This window comes from Trichosurus vulpecula, chromosome X, assembly GCF_011100635.1.
Source record: "Trichosurus vulpecula isolate mTriVul1 chromosome X, mTriVul1.pri, whole genome shotgun sequence".
Taxonomy (NCBI): Eukaryota; Metazoa; Chordata; class Mammalia; order Diprotodontia; family Phalangeridae; genus Trichosurus; species Trichosurus vulpecula.
The window spans coordinates 28,694,920-28,715,351 of NC_050582.1; the positions used below are offsets into that span (position 1 = coordinate 28,694,920).

Here is a 20,432-nt window from a genome sequence, read left to right on the forward strand (position 1 = left end):
TGGAAGGTGGTGCTTAAGCTGAGTCTTAGAGGAAGAATGATTCTGTGAGGTAAACAAGAAGTACATTCCAGGCATGGGGACTGCCAGTGCAAAAGCATGGAGGTGGGAGATGGGGTATGGTGAGTGAGGAACAGAGAGGAGGCCAGTTTGGCTGGGCTGTCAAGTGCAACAGTGGGAGGAATGTGCAGTGAGGCCAGATAGAGAGGTGAGGGCAAAGTTCTGGAGGGCTTCACAAGCTAAGCAGGGGAATTTATCTTTGATTCTAGAGGCAATATACTGAGTTACACAGTCAGATCCATACTTCAGGAAAATCCCTTTGGCAGCGGTGTATAGGAAGGACTGGAGTGGGAAGAGACTTGAGGCAGGGAGAGCAATTAGGAGGTCGTTCTAATAATCTAAGAGAGAGTTGATGAGGGCTGCATGAGTAGAAAGAAGGGGCTGGCTGAGAGGGGAAGTCTGGACACAGAAATGGCAAAAACTGGTAGCTTCTTAACTATGTGGGGTAAGATACTGATGTCACAAACCTGGGGGATGGGAGGGACAACGGTGGTGCCCTAGACAGAAATAGGGAAGTCCAACAGAGAGGAGCACTTGAGAGAAAGAGAACGAGTCTGTTTTAGACATGTTGAGTATGAAATCTCAAAGAGAGACATTCAGTTGGTCATGTGGATGCCATCACTCGATGATCAGGGACAAGACTAGGGGCTGGATATATAGGACTGGGAGTCCTCTTCATAGAGATGAGAATGAAATCCATGGGAGCTGAAGAGGTTGCCAGGAGCAAGAGTGTAACCAGAGAAGAGTAGGGGGTCTTGGACAGAGCCTTGAAGAACATTTGTGGGGAGCAGGGTGATCTGGATGACTAGATGAGAGTAGTACTGGACAGTAGAGGCAAAGGAGACTAAGAAGAGGTCAGAGAGGCAGGAGAAGAACCAAGATGTGGCAGAGAGGACCGGGTACCTAAAAGGAGCTGAAGGTAAGGGAAGAGACAGAGAAGTAACTCCCTGGCATCCCATCCAACAACCTTGCCACCAGCTCACAAATGTCTTACCCAAGAGTGATGTTTTGTTCGTATGCAATCGGCTGTTGAATGATATCAATTGGCACTTCTGCTGAAACAGTGATGGAGTATGTCTCAGAAAGCAACATGGGGTCGCCATAGAGAGGCATGGAGATGCTAGTGTTCTCTGGCAGACATATTTCCTGTATCCCATTTTCATTTATCACAAGCTGCTGCTGCTGCTGCTGCTGCTGCTGCTGGGGCAGCAGCTGCTGCTGCTGGGGCAGAAGCTGCTGCTGCTTTAGAGACAAAAGAGATTTTTAATTATTGATGGAACAGAAAGCAAAATCACATGAAAAAGCTGACAGGTCATCATAGCTTCTTAATGAAATGTACCCCCCCCACCTTTCTTTCTATGGAGGTCGGTGTCCAGCTCAAAGACTACATGGGCCCCTACACGCCCAGGTATGTCAGTCTGCCTCCCTATCCAAGGGCCAAATGTATATGCAGATAAGTGTATAATCCATGAGCTCCCTAAATGTGACCTGGGAATGACTACTAGACCAGAGGTACAACTGTAGGCCCTGAGGCTGCATCCCCAAACCAAAGTTCACAAAATTCTTGGAAAGCTGGGCTCCCTCCAGCTCCCAAGTTACTGGAAGGGCTTTACCTCACCTGGATGGGGGTAATGCAAGGCTCCCCGAGGAATTGGACTGAAGTTATAGTTGAGTTCCCGTAAGGTTTGGGCTCCAGTAAACGAGGCCGGGGTTTTGTTGCTGTCTTACGTACTCTGGTTCTCCGCTGTGATGTCTTTTTTGATTTCGGGGGCTTGGGAGGCTTGAAGTTCAATGGCGCAGATGGCTGTAACAACATCTGGGGGGGGGGAGAAAGTTGTGTAAAAGCCCAAGGCTGCACTTCCAATTAGCATTAACCTTGATGTGAACCATTACTCTGGGCCCAACTTCTCAGCAAGTAAGTACATTCTGGTTTACTGGATCGTTCACCATCCAAAACAAGGAATATGAAAACTGGTTATGCTTTGCATCAGTGTGACTATGTGCCAGGCACTGTACTAAGTGCTGGAGATACAAGAAAGGCAAAAACAATCCCTGTCCTCAAAGAGCTCACATTCTAATGGGGGTGATGGTATGTACATGTGCGTATATATAATATGTGTATGTTATTTACAGACACAGGAAATATAAGGGAACTCTAGAGGAGGGGATACTAACTGGGGGTGGGGTAGGAATGGCTAAGTCTTAAAGGAAGTCACATATGCCAAGAAGTAGCAGTGAGGAGCGAGAGCATTCCAGGTATGGAGGACAATGAGGCCAAAGACATAGTGGAGTAATTACTCACATGGAGTAATGGAGTGTCACGTGCAAGGAACAGAAAGGAGGCCAGTGTAGTTGGGTCACAGTGTATGCAAGGGAGTATGGTGCAAGAAGACTGGAAAGATAAGAAGGAACCAGGTTGTGGAGAGCTTTAAAATCTCAACAGAAGATTTTCTATTTAATCCTGAAGGTAATAAGAGTTTGAGTGTGGGTGTCAACGGGGGGTGCCATAACTGGACCCATACTTTGGGAACAATCACTTTGGTGGCTGAAAGTAGGATAGATTGGAGGAGGGAGGGACGTGAGGCAGACCCACCAGCACCTATGGCAATAATCAAGGCATGAAGTGATGAGGGCCTACACCAGAGGAGAGGGAGGGACACATTTGAGAGATGTTATGAAGGTAGAAACTACAAGACTTGGAACAGATTGGATATATAGGGCAACTACAAGTGAAGAGTGCAGGATGAAACCTAGGTTTGGAGCCTGGGTGACTGGAGGGATGTAATGTTAATGGAATAGGAAGATCTTTACTGTCCGTTAATAGGCCTATGTGACCTGCTTTGGGCTCTGGCTCAGCTCACAGCTTTGATACATCTTGAGTGACAGAGCCCACTGGGGGAGGAGCTTGCTTAGGGGAGGCTTACTACAAGTAAGGCTTTCACACTTTTTGGTACTAAGTTAATTAATCACTGAGTCACGATGGTTGTGATGCCTTCTGACTCTGAGCAATGTATATATACCCCGAGTTGGTATTTTGCTTTGGGGGCTCACTTAGGAGAAGGACCTTTTGATTTCCTGGTTGAGACTGAGTAGCCCTATGTTCAGACCCCGACTACTCAGATGTAAAGGCTCTCTTGGTCCAGTGATCAGGGAGTTAGAGCCCCGTCTGTTAATCTCTGTGCTAATTTCTCTGCTTGTATTTTCTCTGATGTGACTTTTCCCCTGAACTAGTGAATGTAATTAAAGTAGTTTGCTGACCCCTTTAAAGTTGCTTTCCTTTAAAAGCAGATCAAAGAACCTGTGCTAGCAGGCCATCCTGGGTATGCTAGGGTGTTTGCTGCTACAAGAGACAATGAGAGGATAGTAGAGGCACAGAGAACAAACAACTCTTTCAAAGAGTTTAACAGGAGAGAGAGAGAGAGAGAGGGAGAGAGAGAGAGAGAGAGAGAGAGAGAGAGAGAGAGAGAGAGAGAGAGAGAGAGAGAGAGATCTAGGATGAGAATTTGAGGGAACAGGAAGATCAAGTGCAGGTTTTTTGAGCATAGCAGAGACGTGGCTGTGCTTGTCTTCAACACGAAGCAACCAATAAAGGGGAGAGATTAGGAATTATTAGACGGAGTGGGGACGCTGGTGGGGGCAATCTGCTGGAAAAGATGGGAGGATGAAGAGTACATGTAAAGGGAGCATGGCCTTGGCAAGAAGATAGGGAGGGAGGGCATTGTCAAAGAGATGTGAGGTAAAGAAGACAGGAAGAGAAAGAAGCTCTATGAGAATAGAGGGCAAGGGGAGGGGGCATCACAGGAGGCAGGAAGAGAAAGAACCATCAATGAGGTGAGCAGGCCAGAAAAACAATTGGAGAGCAGTAAAAGGATTGCCTTTCTGCCCAAGGGCCAGAAAGAGATCAGACAGCATAAATTTGTAGCTAATGCAATCAGCCAAGTTTCCTGACTTCCTCCAGCTTCTTTCAGTAACACATGAATGGCAGCAAAAGGATTCAGATGATAAGAATAATCCAGGGTTCAGATTTGGCAAGGCACAATCAGACATCAGAGCTGTCTCTTTGCTTGTACAAAGTTCAGGCAGCTAGGTGGCACAGTGGACCAGTGCTGCCCTAGGAGTCAGGAAGACCTGAGTTTGAAGCCTTTCTCAGATACTTATTTAGCTGTGGGACCCTAGGCAAGTCACTTAGCCTCTCAGCCTCGATTTCCTCATCAGTAAAATGGAGAGAACAGAATGGACCTCACAGAGTTATTCTGACAATCAAATGAGATGATGAGATATGATCATTTGTAAAGCGCTTTGCAAACCTTAAAGCTGCGGGCCAGATGTTTAAGCTCTTTGAGGCTTAAAGATTTAATGGGGAAAAAGACCCAACAACAACAACCCAACGAAAGCAGGCCTCTGTACCTTCCTGGTACTGCTGGTGACCAGCATCACCTCCACACCCCCTCCTACTCTATCTTAAGTGCCTTTCCAAATGTCAGGCCAATTCCTTCGAGTTAATCCCCAAACACAAATTGTGAAGTTGCCAAGAGGCAAGAAGGGCCACATGCCACTTGCTGGCTTTCCTCCCTACTGGGGGAAAACTTGCCAAGAAGCTAACTGGAGCTGTGGCTGTATTTGACTATCCAGGTACCTGCTTCCCAGGGTTACTGAGAAGCACAAGCAATGGGGCAATGGGGACCTGAGAGTGGAGGTGATTGTTACTCGAAAAATATTCCTATCAACAACTTCTATCTCACAAACTCTGAGATGACCCAGGCTTTTGAGCTAATAGGAAACCCGACTGGTCCAAAGTCAAGTCTGGTGGCTGGGTGCTGCCCCCTGTGTTGGCAACCAAAAATGGGCTCCTTAGCACTTAGTCAACAAGTGCCATTGACTAGTTTGGCTTTTTCCCCTGAACTGAATGCTGTTTGTATGTTGGGTTGGAGTAAGCTTGTCGGCCCCTTCACCTTGCTTCCCTTGCTTAAGCTGATCAAAAGAACCTGTGCTTTCCTGGTCAACCCCTTCACCTTGCTTAAGCGGATTGAAAGAACCTGTGCTTCCCCCCCCCCCAGAAGCCAGATGGTTAAAAACAGCTTCCTTTGGAGCCAAAGGCCACAGCCACAGCCACGGCCACGGCCACAGTCACAGCCGGAGCAGGAGCAGGAGCTGCCGGTAGCAGAGCTGACCTACAGAAGGAAGCTGAACAAGGACTTGAGGCCACTGGGTAATCTTTTTACCATAGAGGAGAATCATGTATATGATTTTGCTGTACACCATCATGCTTCTCTGTAGCCTCCTGGTTACTCTTGTGCAGCGTACTTATTGGGCCTGGAAGCTTTTGATCAATATGTCAAAATGGGGATGCTGGTTCATGGGTTGGTTACTGTGGAGCCTAAATATATGCTTTGATTCTTCTGCCTCCTACTTTGAGAGTTTCTTATATCCATCGGTTCCAAACCTTTCAGACATATATATGATCCTTTTTGAGATTATAAACTCTGCCCTCCTAATACACCCCCTCACTGCTCGTGTCTGGTGGCTGGGTGCTTCCCACTCACTGCTCATGTCTGCTTCGTCACCCACCACTTGGGGGAAAAGCCCAATTGCTTGAGTTTTCTCTCCCCCAGAAGGTTTCCGGTAGACTCAGGCCCCATCCTCAGCTGACAGAGCTTGCCTTCAGTGTCCACTCACTCTCCTTTCTTAGGCTCTCCCAAACCCAGTGCCCTCCAGTGGGCCTGAAGCTCCCCTATTGAGGCCTCCTCCTTAGGCCTCTCCAGCCTTTTCCAGATCCCCTACTTGTTTAGCTGTCTTCATCTCCCATTCCCTACTAGGTGACAGCTAACTTGTTTCAGAAAATAACCCAGCATAGTTTGGAAATGTGCTCATCCTAGAGCACATATCTGTACATCTTTAGACAGGAATTTAGTGAGGAGACACTGAAAACTGAGGCACTGACCCCAATGGTGGGAATTTCAGAAACTGTCTGGATAGCAGGGGAGATGTTTAGGGGCAAGTAGGACCTCCCCATCTAGAACCACTCTCCAGTGATCTTAGAGCTTTGCTGGATGCCTTGTGGTCTTGACCTGGCTTCTTGTTTGCCATAGCTTCTGATCTTTGCATTTGCATAGGAGACATATGGCTAAGGGGAGACAGGTCTGGCCTTGGGAGTCAGGAAAACTTGGGTTCCAATCCCACATCCAACACTTTCTACCTGTGTGCTCCTGGACAAGTGACTTCCCCTCTCTGGGCCTCCACTGTAACACGGAGGAGTTGGGTTCAATGAGCTCTCAGGTCTCTTCTGGCTCTAGGTCTAGGATCCTATGACCTTATGAACCCTGACCTGGATTCCCAGGTGTTCCCTTGCTTGATGGTCTGGTATACCCAACCCTGACCTGTACTGGGACTTGAGGGCCAAGGGAGATAACAAATCCACCCCAGCAGCTCAGCCTCTAACACCAGAGGCAAAGAGAGCACAGTATTGATAATCTAGCTGGGAGGAACCCAAGTCCCCATGATATTTCGGAGAATGGGCTCATTTTGATCAACATGGATAATCCCAGGGATGGAGCTAAGATGGCAGTTGGAAAGCAGGGACTTGCGTGAGCACCCCGCCAGGTCCCTTCAAAAACTTATAAAAAAAGGCTCTTAAATTCTAGAACTACAGAACCCACAAAAGAGCAGAGGGAAGCAGGGATCCAGCCCAGGACAACCTGGATGTTTGCTGGGTGAGGTCTATGGCACATGGAGCTGGGAGTGGAGTGGAGTAGAGCCCAGCGTGGGCGGCAGCAGGACCAACCAGACCAGGGGCCGGGTGGAACTGGCCCTAGCGCCCTGAATCAGTGAGCTGAAGCAGTTACCAGACTTCTCAACCCACAAACAGCAAAGACAACAGAGAAGGTTAGTGGGAAAAGCTGCGGGGGACAGAGTGGAAGGAGTTCGCAGTTTGGCCATTGCCCCAGGGACAGCGGGGGTGGTGCAGCTACAGAACTACAGCTGCAGTTGCTTCCAGCCCCAGGCGCACCTGGTGGGAGGAATTAAGTGGCAGATCAGAGCAGGAGTGCAGAGCTTGCTGAAGATCTAAGTCCAGTCCAGGTTGGGGGTTCTTGGGGAAGGAGGAGTGCTGGTGTGGCAGAGCTGGCTGTATAGAAATAGCTCGGAAAACAACAGCACATCCCCTCAAGCTTGGAACAAAGTACTCTTTACCCTACAAGCAGTCATACCCTGAAAAAACCTCAAGGGTCAAGTAAGTTGGCTAGGAACATGGCCAGGCAGCGAAAATGGACTCAGATTCAGTCTCAGACTTTGGAATCTTTCTTTGGTGACAAGACCAAAATATACAGCCAGAAGAAGTCAACAAAGTCAAAGAGCCTACATCAAAAGCCTCCAAGAAAAACATGAACTGGTCTCAGGCCATGGAAGAGCTCAAAAGGGATTTGGAAAAGCAAGTTAGAGAAGTAAAGGAAAAATTGGGAAGAGAAATGAGAATGATGCGAGAAAAACATGAAAAACAAATCAATGACTTGGTAAAGGAGAACCAAAAAATACTGAAAAATACACTGAAGAAAACAACACCTTAAAAAATAGACTAACTCTAATAGCAAAAGAGTTCCATAAAGCCAATGAGGAGAAGAATATCTTGAAAGGCAGAATTAGGCAAATGGAAAAGGCGGTCCAAAAGACCACTGAAGAAAATACTACCTTAAAAATTAGATTGGAGCAAGTGGAAGCTAGTGACTTGATGAGAAATCAAGATATTATAAAACATAACCAAAGGAATGAAAAAGTAGAAGACAATGTGAAATATCTCATTGGAAAAACCATTGACCTGGAAAATAGATCCAGGAGAGATAATTTAAAAATTATTGGACTACCTGAAAGCCATGATCCAAAAAAGAGCCTAGATATCATCTTTCAAGAAATTATCAAGGAGAACTGCCCTAAGATGCTAGAGCCAGAGGGTAAAATAGAAATTGAAAGAATTCACAGATCACCTCCTCAAAAAGATCCCAAAAAGAAAACTCCTAGGAATATTGTTGCCAAATTCCAGAGCTCCCAGATCAAGGAGAAAATACTGCAAGAAGCCAGAAAGAAACAATTTGAGTATTGTGGAAACACAATCAGAATAACACAAGATCTAGCAGCTCCTACATTAAGGGACTAAAGGGCTTGGAATATGATATTCCGGAGGTCAATGGAGCTAGGATTAAAACCTAGAATCACCTACCCAGCAAAACTGAGTATCATGCTCTAAGCAAAATATGGATTTTCAATAAAATAGAGGACTTTCAAGCTTTCTCAGTGAAAAGACCAGAGCCGAATAGAAAATTTGACTTTTGAACACAAGAATCAAGAGAAGCATGAAAAGGTAAACAAGAAAGAGAAATCACAAGGGACTTACTAAAGTTGAACTGTTTTGTTTACATTCCTACATGGAAAGATGATGTGTATGATTCATGAGACCTCAGTATTAGGACAGCTGAAGGGAATATGCATATACATGTGTGTGTATGTATGTATGTATATGTATGTGTATATATATAGACATAGATATAGACAGAGGGCACAGGGTGAGTTGAATATGAAGGGATGATATCTAAAAAAAATCACATTAAGAGATGAGAGAGGAATATATTGAGAGAGGGAGAAAGGGAGATAGAAAAAAAAAGATACCTCATACCCTCCTGCACTGGGTTCACACAATCAGATCAGCAATCGGAAATTAAGAAACCACTCCTTAGTAACAGCTGTTCTATCAGTATAATAAGTGTCTGTGATTTTCTTAATGTGGAAACTCCCTCCACCAACGTATATCACAATCTGACTATAACCTAATAGATAAATCTCTTGGACTTTCCTGAGTCTCAGAAAAGTTGAAGGATTTGTTGAGGGTCACACATCTAGTATAAAGTCATGACAATTATGTACAGTTCCAAGACTGAGTTGCTCTAGGTTTTATTCATATTATAACTATTTACCACTTGAATTGAAAATTGAAAGTACAGTGGCCTGGTTCATAGTAAGTGCTTACTGTGTGCTTGTTGAATAATTGATAAAGCACTCATATAAAAGAAAAGAAATAAAAGGTATTCAAGCATACTTCAATACATCAAAGAACATGAGATGACATCCGCATAATATTCCCTTCATTAGTTCAAATTGTGGTCCACCTCTGCCTTTTCTAGTCATGAAATTTTTGTTTATGCTCTTCCATGAATTTTCCCTTAAGAATGCACTCATTGCAGTGAAGACCCTCTGCCATGTCTTTTAACGTTCCATGGATACTGGGACTGTTCATCTCTTATCCCCTCTGACCTTTCTATCCCCTTTTCACATCATATATTTCCTACATAATGTATTTTAAGGATTTGTTTCATACAGATCTTCCATTCCATGTGCTACAGTCTATTCATATCCCCCCTATCTCTTCTTCTTCCTATCTCTCACCTAAAATTTTGATTCTTCACAGATTATGGCAATCCAAGGTTTGCCCCCATAGAGCCCTAGAGAAGAATATTAGTGCTAAAAAAAGATGGGTTTTGATGTAGGCAATAACTTCGGATTCACTGAAATTGATGCACAATTTTCCAAATGTAATTCATCCTAAATTCTTTCTCCTGTTAATTTTTTGTGCAATTCACTGTCCATCTGAAGTTTGTTCCCTTGGTTCTATCTATCTATCTATTCATTCATTCATCCATCCATCAATCTACCAAGAAAAATGTCAAGAAAAATAAAGAAAAAAATAAAAAATTTGATTTGATCAGAAAAAACATGGATAATCCCACAGTGTCTTTGTGCACCATGCTAGACTATTCTCTACAGGGCAGCTGGCCTGCATTACCTCTAACTGTGTGTCCATCTGACACCACATGTGGAGACTGACCTCCCTTAAAATGCAGCATTTCTGAAGAACCAACATGATTTCTTTCCTCCTAATTTCTCCAAGGTCTGTTACTGGTAATTTGTCTTTGGTCATTTCCTAATCCCTCTTGGATCAGAAAGCCCAGGACGTAATCAAAGAAAGTAAAAAGAAAAAATGAGGGGACGTAGCCAACATGGCTGCATGAAAACAGCATCTTACCAGAGCTCTCTCACAAATCTGTAAGATACCTATAAAAAAGTGAATCTGAGCAGAGAGTTAGAAGCTGCTAGCAGTCTTAGTGGGGCAAATTTCCAAGCCAGGAGAGTCCAAAAGGTTGGCGGGTTTTATGAAAAAACCAATAAAATTGATAAACCTTTGGTCAATTTGTGAAAAAATAGAAAGAAGAAAATCAAATTACCAGTATCAAAAATTAAAAGGGTGAATTCACCTCTAATGAAGAGGAAATCAAAACCATAATTAGGAATTATTTTGCCCAATTGTATGCCCATAAATTTGACAACCTTAGAGATATGGATGAATATCTACAAAAACATAAACTGCCCAGGTTAACAGAAGAAGAAGTAAAATTCCTAAATAACCCCATCTCAGAAAAAGAAATTGAGCAAGCCATCAATGAACTCCCTAGGAAAAAAATCTCCAGGGCCAGATGGTTTTACATGTGAATTTTATCAAACATTTAAAGAACAATTAATTCCTGTCCTTTATAGACTATTTGGGAAAATAGGTGAAGAAGGAGTCCTACCAAATTCTTTTTATGACACAAATATGGTACTAATACCTAAACCAGGAAGAGTCAAAACAGAGAAAGAAAATTATAGACCAATTTCCCTAATGAATATTGATGCAAAAATTTTAAATAAAATATTAGCAAAAAGATTGCAGCAACTTATCACGAGAATAATACACTATGACCAGGTAGGATTTATTCCAGGAATGCAAGGCTGGTTCAATATCAGGAAAACTATCAGCATAATTGATCATATCAACAACAAAACTAGCAGAAACCATATGATCATCTCCATAGATGCTGAAAAAGCCTTTGACAAAATGCAACGCCCATTCCTATTAAAAACACTAGAAAGCAGAGAAATAAATGGAGCCTTCCTTAAAATTATAAATAGCATCTACCTAAAACCATCAACAAGCATTATTTGTCATGGGGATAAGCTAGATGCATTCCCAAGAAGATCAGGGGTGAAACAAGGATGTCCATTATCACCCCTACTATTCGATTTGGTACTAGAAATGTTAGCTGTAGCAATAAGAGAAGAAAAAGAAATTGAAGGAATTCGAATAGGAAAAGAAGAAACTAAATTATCACTTTTTATAGATAATATGATGATTTACTTAGAGAATACTAGAGAATCAAGTAAAAAACTACTTGAAATAATAAACAACTTTAGCAAAGTTGCAGGATATAAAATAAACCCACAGAAATCCTAGGCATTCCTATACATTACTAACAAAGCCCAACAGTAAGAGATAGAAAGAGAAATTCCATCCAAAGTTACTGTAGACACTATAAAGTATTTGGGAGTCTATCTGCCAAGACAAACCCAGGGCCTATATGAACATAATTATGAAACACTTCATGCGAATAAAGTCAGATCTAAATAAATGGAAAAATATCAGTTGCTCATTGTTAGGCTGAACTAATATAATAAACATGACAATTTTACCTAAATTAATCTATGTATTCAGTGCCATACCAATTGAACTACCAAAAAATTATTTTCCAGAGCTGGATAAAATAATAACAAAATTCATCTGGAAGAATAAGAGGTCTAGAATATCTAGGGAATTAATGAAAAGAAATGCTAGGGAAGGTGGCCTAGCCATACCAGATATTAAACTGTACTATAAAGCAGCAGTCATCAAAACTACCTGGTACTGGCTAAGAAACAGAGCTGTGGATCAGTGGAATAGGATAGGTACACAAGACACAGTAGTCAACGACTATAGCAATCTACTCTTTGATAAACCCAAAGAATCCAGCTTCTGGGTTAAGAATTCACTATTTCACAAAAACTTCTGGGAAAACTGGAAAATGGTAGGGTAGAAACTAGGCATAGACCAACATCTTACACCATATAGCAAAATAAAGTCAAAATGGGTTCATGATTTAGGAATAATGGCTGATACTATAAGCAATTTGGGAGAGCAAGGAATAGTTTACCTATCAGATTTATGGAAAAGAAAAGAATTCATGACACAAGAGACAGAGAGCATTACAAAATGCAAAATAGATAATTTTGATCATGTTAAATTGAAATGTTTTGTATAAAAAAAAGCCAATGCAACAAATATTAGAAGGGAAGCAGAAAACTGGGAGAAAATCTTTACAACTAGTATGTCTGATAAAGGCCACATCTCTAAAATATACAGGGAACTGTGCCAAATTTATAGGAATACAAGTCATTCCCCAATTGAAAAGTGGTCAAAGCATATGAACAGGCAGTTTTCAGAGAAAGAAATTAAAGATATCTATAGGAATATGAAAAAAATGCTCGAAATCACTACTGATTAGAGAAATGCAAATCAAAACAACTCTTAGGTACCACATCTCTCCTGTCAGATTGGCTAAAAATGATAAATGCTGGAGAGGATACAGGAAAATTGGAACATTGTTACATTGCTGGTGGAGTTGTGAACTGATCCAGCCATTCTGGAGAGCATTTTGGACCTATGCCCAAAGAGCTATAAAAATGTTCATACCCATAACTTCTAGGGTTGTATCCCAAAGAGATCACACAAGTAGGAAAAGCACCCATTTGTATAAAAATATTTACAGCGGCTCTTTTTGTAGTAGCAAAGAATTGGAAATCAAGGGGATGACCATCAATTGGGGAATGGCTGAACAAGTTGTGGTATATGAAAGTAATGGAATACTATTGGGCTATAAGAAATGGGGACTTCATAATGGAAAAACCTACACAATATAATGCTGAGCAAGCGGAGCAGAACCTGGAGAATTTTATACACAACTACAGATGTATGGATTCTGTGATGACTAACCCGACTTCGCTCTTCTCAGCAATACAAGGTGCAAAGACAACTCCAAAGGACTCAAGATGGAGAATGCTATCTACATCCAGAGAAAGAACTATGGAGACTGAATGCAGATTGAGGCACACTTTATGCTCGCCTTTTTTTCCCTTTGTTTTTTTTTCTCTTTTGTTTTTGGGATTTTTTTGGTTTTGTTTCTTCTTTCTCATGAGTCATTCCATTGGTCATAATTCTTCTTTACAACTTGACTATTGTGTAAATAAGTTCAATGCGAAGTTATATGTAGTAGATATACTGGATTCCATGCAATCTTGGGGAGGGAGGGGAGAGGGGGGAAGAAAATCTGGAGCTCAAAATTATGTAGAACCAAGTGCTATAAACTAAAAATAAAAAATCTCAAAAAAAGAAAGTAAAAAGAAGATAATGAGGTATTAAACCAACTAAAAGATGCCCAGCCATGCCCAGCTGATGCTTTTATGAGTGGTGAATGAGTTCCTTGATTGAATTGGAAGGGGAACTATGCCTCCAGGGGACCCTTAAAAGTCAAACAGTCTGAAAATGACAGTTCAGGAGAGTCCAACCTAGGAAGAGCTTTCTGAGTGTGACCTGTGTGCCTGGACCAGAGGGCAGCAAACCAGACTGCTCTCTGCCCACAAACAGGCCGGAAATTCCCTGGCTCCATGCCTTTGATGCCGGCACTTGCTGGGTGCTTAGGGGACCCATCCTTTCAAGTTTAACTCGAGATGCTCCTTCCCCTCCCATGTGGAATTTTTCCTCATGCCCTCCTCAGTCCAGTTGCCTTGCTCTCTCAGACCTTCCAAAGCTCTGGATCTATACTTCGAATGCACTTAACATACATAAAAGCTCTCCATTTGTGCCTCATCCCTCTGCTAGACTATAAGCTCTATGAGGGCAGGGATAGGGTCTTTCCTAAACTCTTTATCTCTTCCAGCACCAAATGGGGCTCTACCACACATGGAACCATTCCCATAGTTTGTTTTGGCCAGTCCTGACTGAAAAAGCAACAAAGACGGGTTCGAGGTCTAACAAATCACCAGCACAAATGCTTCCCTTTCAAGGCCTCATGCTTAATTTTGGAAGCCGACTCTACGTGTTGCTTCCAATTTGTCAATGAACCTCTCTGAAGCAGCTACCCTATTAAGCAGGGAGCTCTCTTGTGTTAAAGAAAATGTCGGGGTGGGGGCTCTGACTTTTTTTTCTCCCATGTACAGACAATCCTCCTGCCACTCCAAAGTAAGATGCCAAGGGGGAGTTAAAGGAGAGAAAGAGCTTATTTCCCAATTCTTTGACCTGGGGCTAGAAATGAGAATGCACAGAACAGAAGTGAATTACTGGAGGAAAATGGAACTATATTCACAGGCAGTGCCAGGGAAAGAGATCTGCTCTCTGGGGGGAGCAGGCCAGATGTTGGCTTTGCTGGAAAGGAGCCGAGCAGCCCGTGTTGACATACTTGGAAGCCAGGATCTTGCACAGTCTGCAGACACTCCTTGATTGCATGGAGCTCCTGCTTCTGGGTTTCAACGTCGGTCTGTAATGCCTGAGTTCGTCCTTCTAGCTCTTCCTTGAGCTGTTGCATCACCCCGAGCTCCTCTGGGGAGGGGAAATTAGGCTGCAAAGAGAAGCCACTGGTTGGAAAGAGCTGTGCCCACTACTTTCCAGATGCAAATCTTACCCTAAAAAGCTAGGGAAATGAGGTTCTTTGAGGTGCCAAGAGACAGTATAGTATGGTGAAAGAGCCCCAGTGGAGAGGCAGAAGACATGGGTTCAAATCCTGCCCATGACGCTGAACCAATCTCAATCCCTCTAGTCTCTGTTTCCTCAACTTTGGTAAAGTGAGTGCCCTGGACCAAAGGACTTCTAAAGTGCCCTTCCAGCTCTAAGCACTTTAAATGTTAGGGCTGAAAAGAACCTCACATGTCCTCTGATAGATATCACCCAACTTCCCCATTTTATAGAGGAGGAAACTGAGGCCCAGAGGGGAAGGCACTTGCGAGTTGGTGGCAGAGCCAGCACTGAACCTGAAACTTCCTGCCTCGCCAGGCCAGAGATCTTTCCATTATACAACATAGCATCCAAAGAGACAGGAAAGAAACCCACAGAGTTCTGCTCTCAGATGGGTCACAAACACCAGTGAGGCAAATTCCAAATCTAATCTGGCTCTCTTGTTAGTAATATAAATTAGAGTGTTTCAGTTAATACCTCTCCTTTTTACTCTGAAAAATCTAATGTTCATTTTGGAAAACTGCCTCTTTGCTGAGCATTTAGATGAATCATCATGTAAGTGGCATTTTGATGGCTTGGGAAGGGGGAGGAAGTCTCTGCTTGCCATGTGAAGGGGCAACAGTTGCATTCTCTCTGATTCCCTCCTCTCAGCAGCTGCCTTCAGAAGCAAAGGAGGCTGTGGCTCAACCCTGAGTTGGGCCTGCTAATCCAGAAGTCTATTGGAACATGGCTCTTTATCCTATTCATTCTTATAAACTTTATAGTCACACCGGCTCCCCAACCCCAGCCCCAAAGAGGGGAGGGGAGAAGCAGCAGCAGAAAACCTCTCTAAAGCACTTAAAGGTTTATGAAATTCCTGGTAGGGCAATTACGAATTACCTGGCTTTTATGGACCTGGATCCAAAGGTTCCGAGAATTAAGGTAATTTGCCTAAGGTCACACAGCCAGTAATGTCAGATCTAGGCCTTGAACTCAGATCTCCAGATTCCAAGAACAGAATTCAGCTTCACTCTGACTCTAGGCTGGGGCCTACAAGGTAGATAGTACGCTAATCCTGTGGCCCAAGCTCAGCCCCACCAGATACTCTGATGCAGCAGGGTTGTTCAAAGCCTTCTTTTCCTCTTCCCCCTCCCTATCTTCTCCTCTTGGTTCATTGGCTTACTTGGTGAGGCCTTGGCCAAGTTACTTAATACCAGGCTGTGGACAACACTCCCTTACTCCATCCCCTTCCCCAAATCCTAACTGGGATAATACAGTTAACTGACTCCACAATTTAAGGAAGGAGACTGTTTAAAAACAGTATGGGAAAGAAGAATTAAAATAAAGTGTGCAGACTAGAAACAGCTAGTGTCATTAAACCTGTTCCAGTGGATTGGAAAAATATAAAAGACTAAGGAGCAAAAAGAAAAAAAAATGGAAAAAGGCCCTTCTCCAAGTATGTTATTTCATTCTGTCTCATGCTATGATTTGTCTCTTCATCTGGAAGGAAAATAAGGTTGAAAGAAAAATACCATAGCTTCTAGTTGAGAGGACACCATGGGTATTTTCCTGGAGGCCACATGGTTTGCAGCAAGATTCTCAGTCAAGTTTTGAGGAAACAGCAGGCCCTGGGCCAGGACATAAAGCAGAGACAGGAAAGAATGAGAAGCCTCATAAGTACTTGCCTTTATCATGGGTTGGCCATTTTGGAGAGTTCACAATGAGGGGAGGGGGTCTGATATGTAGAGAAATAGCTTTCTGATATCAAGTCAACAGGACAAATCAACATGGTGTGCTTGAGCTCGTACAGTATGCTCAGTGGGGTACCAGACAGACCAAAGAAAAGAAAGAAGCAGAAGCCACAGCACAATTCCTGCTGAGTGGTGGTTATTGTTGGTGGTGATGTTGATGGTGACGCAGGTGGCGGTGGTAATGCTGTTGACGGCGATGGTGGTGGTGGTGGTTGTGGTGGTCATATTGGTCATGGTGATGTTGGTGCTAACATTATTGGTGGTGGTGGTGGTAATGTTGTTGGTAGTGACGTTCTTATTGTTAGTAGTGGTTGTGGTGGTGATGGTGGTGGTGGTGGTGGTGGTGGTGGTAAGTTTTGTTTGGGGAGATCAGGGATACAGATGGGAAACAGCAAGAAAACAAAGAAGACAGTACTTGCGCTAGTGAAGTCTCATGGAATTCTGAATCTGAGCCTGGAGGGCACAGGAGGCAGGGTGGTACAACGGAAGAAGACTGGTGCTGGCGTCAGCCAGACCTGCTCTATTTGCTTCCTGTTGAACCTCAGACCTTAGCTACTTTTTCCCTTCTCTGGGCCTGTTTCCTCATCTAGCACCTAGCATGTACCCTTTCGCATAATAGGTTATATTAGTTAATATTAATATTAATAATAATATTAATATAGTTAATACTTGCTGGACTGAATCCCTTTAAGAACCTGTCTCAACACTGCTGCGTAGGCAGAGGTCCAGTTGTGCAGACCTTGCCAAGCTCTGCATTAAGGCATTTCCATTTAGCTGGTTATAGATCTAATACTGTGGAAATTCACAGTCTTTGAACTCCAGTAATGAAGGTACTCTGGGAATACCTGCCAAGCTTCCCCATCTTGCCACCAACCTTCTTCCATACCGACCCCAATTCTGTATTTCTATTTCCCACTTTCTACCTAGGGATGGGCAGAACGAACCTCTAAGACTGATGGAAAACACTGGCCTAAGCAAAGCTTGTTCCCTTGCTCTCTGGGCAAACTTGGTGTCTTATACCTTCCCTGGGAGCAAGAAGTATCCTAATGCTTTGGTTTAAAAGGTCCTTCTCCTCCACCTCCAGCTTGATTGCAGGCTACACTTGAGAAACCCAGTGAACAGAAATAGAGATGCTAGCCAAACACGCATTGGCAAGTCTCCCCAACCTCCTAGGCCCTGCTCTGGTGCCACTGGCTGCATGAAGCCTTCACTGGTCTGCCCTGCACTCCTCCTGCCCCCACCCCAGTCAGAAGGATTATCTCCCTCTTCTGACCTCCCCAGCACACAAGCTCTCACATACTTAGCACATTTTATTGGGCACCCAACTTGTTTCAGACAAGCAAGGACTTTGTATTCTCCTGCCTCCCCACCCCCAGCACCCAGCACAGGTGATTAATCATAGAGAAAGGACCTGAATACATTTCTGTTGAATCAAGGAACGAACAAGTAAATGACTTAAGCAGGGGTGATGACAATGCCCCCAAAGGTTGTTAGCAGGGGTGATTTGCTAGAGGATTTCAGGTCCAACAGGACACATTTGTTCTCCCATAATACAGAGACTGTTCCACTGCTGTGGAAGGGAAATGGAGGAATGGAGGGCCCCCCCAGCCCAAGTACCCTGGAGAGAGAGGTACCTGGGTGCAGCTGTTGCTGCTGCCGCCGCTGCTGCCAGCCACCTCCCCGGAGAATGCCTTATCAAATGTCTCAGCTGGTTGTTCCCCGGGCAGACCCCACCCAATCGCAGTGTTGCTGGCTTTTTGGGGCTGCAGTGACAATTCGGCTGAGAGGGAGAAATTCAAAAAGCAACAGACAAAATCAGAATGTCAGTATTAGAAAAAAGAGCCGGGAGTTTTTTTTTTTCTAATCCCATGACTATGTCCTGTCCTACTTTCTTTTCCTGAGAAGGTGGGAGAGATGGGCTGATGGGCTGATGATGACTCTAAGCACCTGGTCTTCCAGCATGCAAACATCTGCTAAGAACTCATTTCTAAAAAAGGAAGCCATGGATTGGATTCCATCCACAGAGGCACAAGCGGGGCCTCGCACCTGTCTGCTTGTACCTGGAACACAAATATCTCTCTACTCATCGCCAGCTACTTTCTGCTCCCCAGTGTTGTAGAAAAGATCAACTTTCTCTTCCTTCCTACAACTCTGCAGAGGCCAGATCACTAAGCCGGGGGCATGAGGCAAAGAAAAGTGCTGTTTTGAGAGTTTCTGCTCTTGGGAAAAAAAATATCATATGATCCTCAAAAAGAACACTAAACCCACCTCCAGATGGCAAAGTTGCACTGTATTACCTATTATTTTAAATAAAAAGGACTCTGACAAGTGGTTCAGGGAAGCAGGCCATAGCAGAAAAGCAGCTTAGGCTTAGAGTCTAAAGACCTAGGATCCACTCCTAGTTCTGCTGCTAAGTTGCTATGGGACCTTGGAGAAACTAGTTGGCTATTCTGGGCCTTGGTTTCCTCAGCTGTAAAATGAGGGCCCTGTCCACCTCCTAAAATCATGAGGTGCAGCCGATCTCCTGAGTGTGAACTCAAAGGTCCTACAGACATGGAACCAAGTGCTATAAACTAAAAATAAAAAATCTCAAAAAAAGCCTTCTAGGTCCTTGGATACAGCATTTTGACTGAGTCCAGGTTTTACAGAATAAACCCTTTTATTCAGGGGATTTGTTCTGTGAAGTTTGGATTCAGTCAAAGGGCCACACTTGAGGATCTAGAGGGCCACACGTGGCCTCCAGGCCGCAGGTTCCCCACCTCTCTGCTAGGCTATCCCTTGCCCCTGGGCCATGGTCTCTCTTCCCCACCACTGCCAAGAAGCCCCAGATGGAAGGCCCAACTTCACATCTTCCTCTCCTTCTTGTTCCTCAGTCTCATACCTACCTGGCTCTTACTGACATGTATCAAAGCGCCATGTGACAAAAGAGTCTCCATAGTAACCTTGTCCCATTCGGAACCAGTCCACCCCTCTCTTCTACTGCCATCACTTACTGGCGCCTACTCACTAGGCTCCATGACAGCAGAGTCAAGGTCCCCTGGTAGTGATGTCTGGCCTCACCGTCCCAAGATTCTGACGGCAGCTGACCCTGGCTGCCCTCCTCGGACACACATGGCCACTAGAGACGGAGTGGTCCCGGGAGCAGAGGCCCATGTTGTTACTATTTCTTTTCTCACCCCTTCTACCTAAAAGAGGTCATGCACTCCTTCTCCTACCTAACTATATTTAAGACTAGCAAATTCTGTGAGTTCACTGGTTATGAAACCCCAGAGGAAAACAACTGAAGCAACTCGTTCAAAGGCATCAGTGCCCAAGGAATTACACCTGCCCAGGATAACCTTGAGATGCCCCACTGGAATCAAACAGGATTAGGCACAATGATTTCCCCCACATTTCTACTATTTCTGAAGTGGATGGATAAACCCTATAGGTTCTAGGCAATGCTTCTCAAATGCCATTTTTTGAAAAGCAAATAAAAAAACAAAGAAAGAAATAAAGCAACTTGACATCAACAATTAAAAACAAAACCTACAACAGGACTATCTCAAAGTGTACAACTGAGAAAACTGAAGAAACTCACACTATTCCTCCACAGAATGGTGAGAAAGACTGTAAATCCTTATCAGATGCAAGTGAAAGGGGCAGCTCATAAAATATTGTATTTGCTAACATTTTAACCACTGATAAAACAATTTTCAGTGTGGGCCTGGCTCCCCAGCAACAACTCTCCAAACCCAAAGATTAGGGAAATTCATAAGAGCTTTGATGGTCAAATAGAATAGCATTTACAAGAGCATTTTCCTTCTGATGGCTCTTACTTTGTAAATTCTGATTTCTTAGGCAACACCATAAGTGCCAACCTTGCAGTATACATACATGTTGAATTGGACAGGGATGGCCTGCAGGAGCCAAGGGATGACCCCGACGTTCCCTCTTCACTCACATCCAGGCTGTTTCCATGCTGGGAGATCTCTGCGAAACTGTCAGAACTCTATTTTTTGTTTGTTTAAAAGAAAGAGAAAACAACG

The 20,432-nt window shown here is 43.8% G+C and overlaps 1 protein-coding gene across 1 annotated transcript in view; it reads right to left on the reverse strand.

The window, feature by feature from the left end:
• Positions 1-20,432, reverse strand: part of PASD1 (PAS domain containing repressor 1) — a 97,777-nt gene that overhangs the window by 6,537 nt on the left and 70,808 nt on the right. The window contains 7 exon segments of the mRNA XM_036740191.1: positions 1,052-1,248; positions 1,676-1,873; positions 14,310-14,561; positions 16,186-16,281; positions 18,039-18,184; positions 20,223-20,253; positions 20,255-20,395. Coding sequence (XP_036596086.1) covers positions 1,052-1,248; positions 1,676-1,873; positions 14,310-14,561; positions 16,186-16,281; positions 18,039-18,184; positions 20,223-20,253; positions 20,255-20,395 — 1,061 coding nt within the window.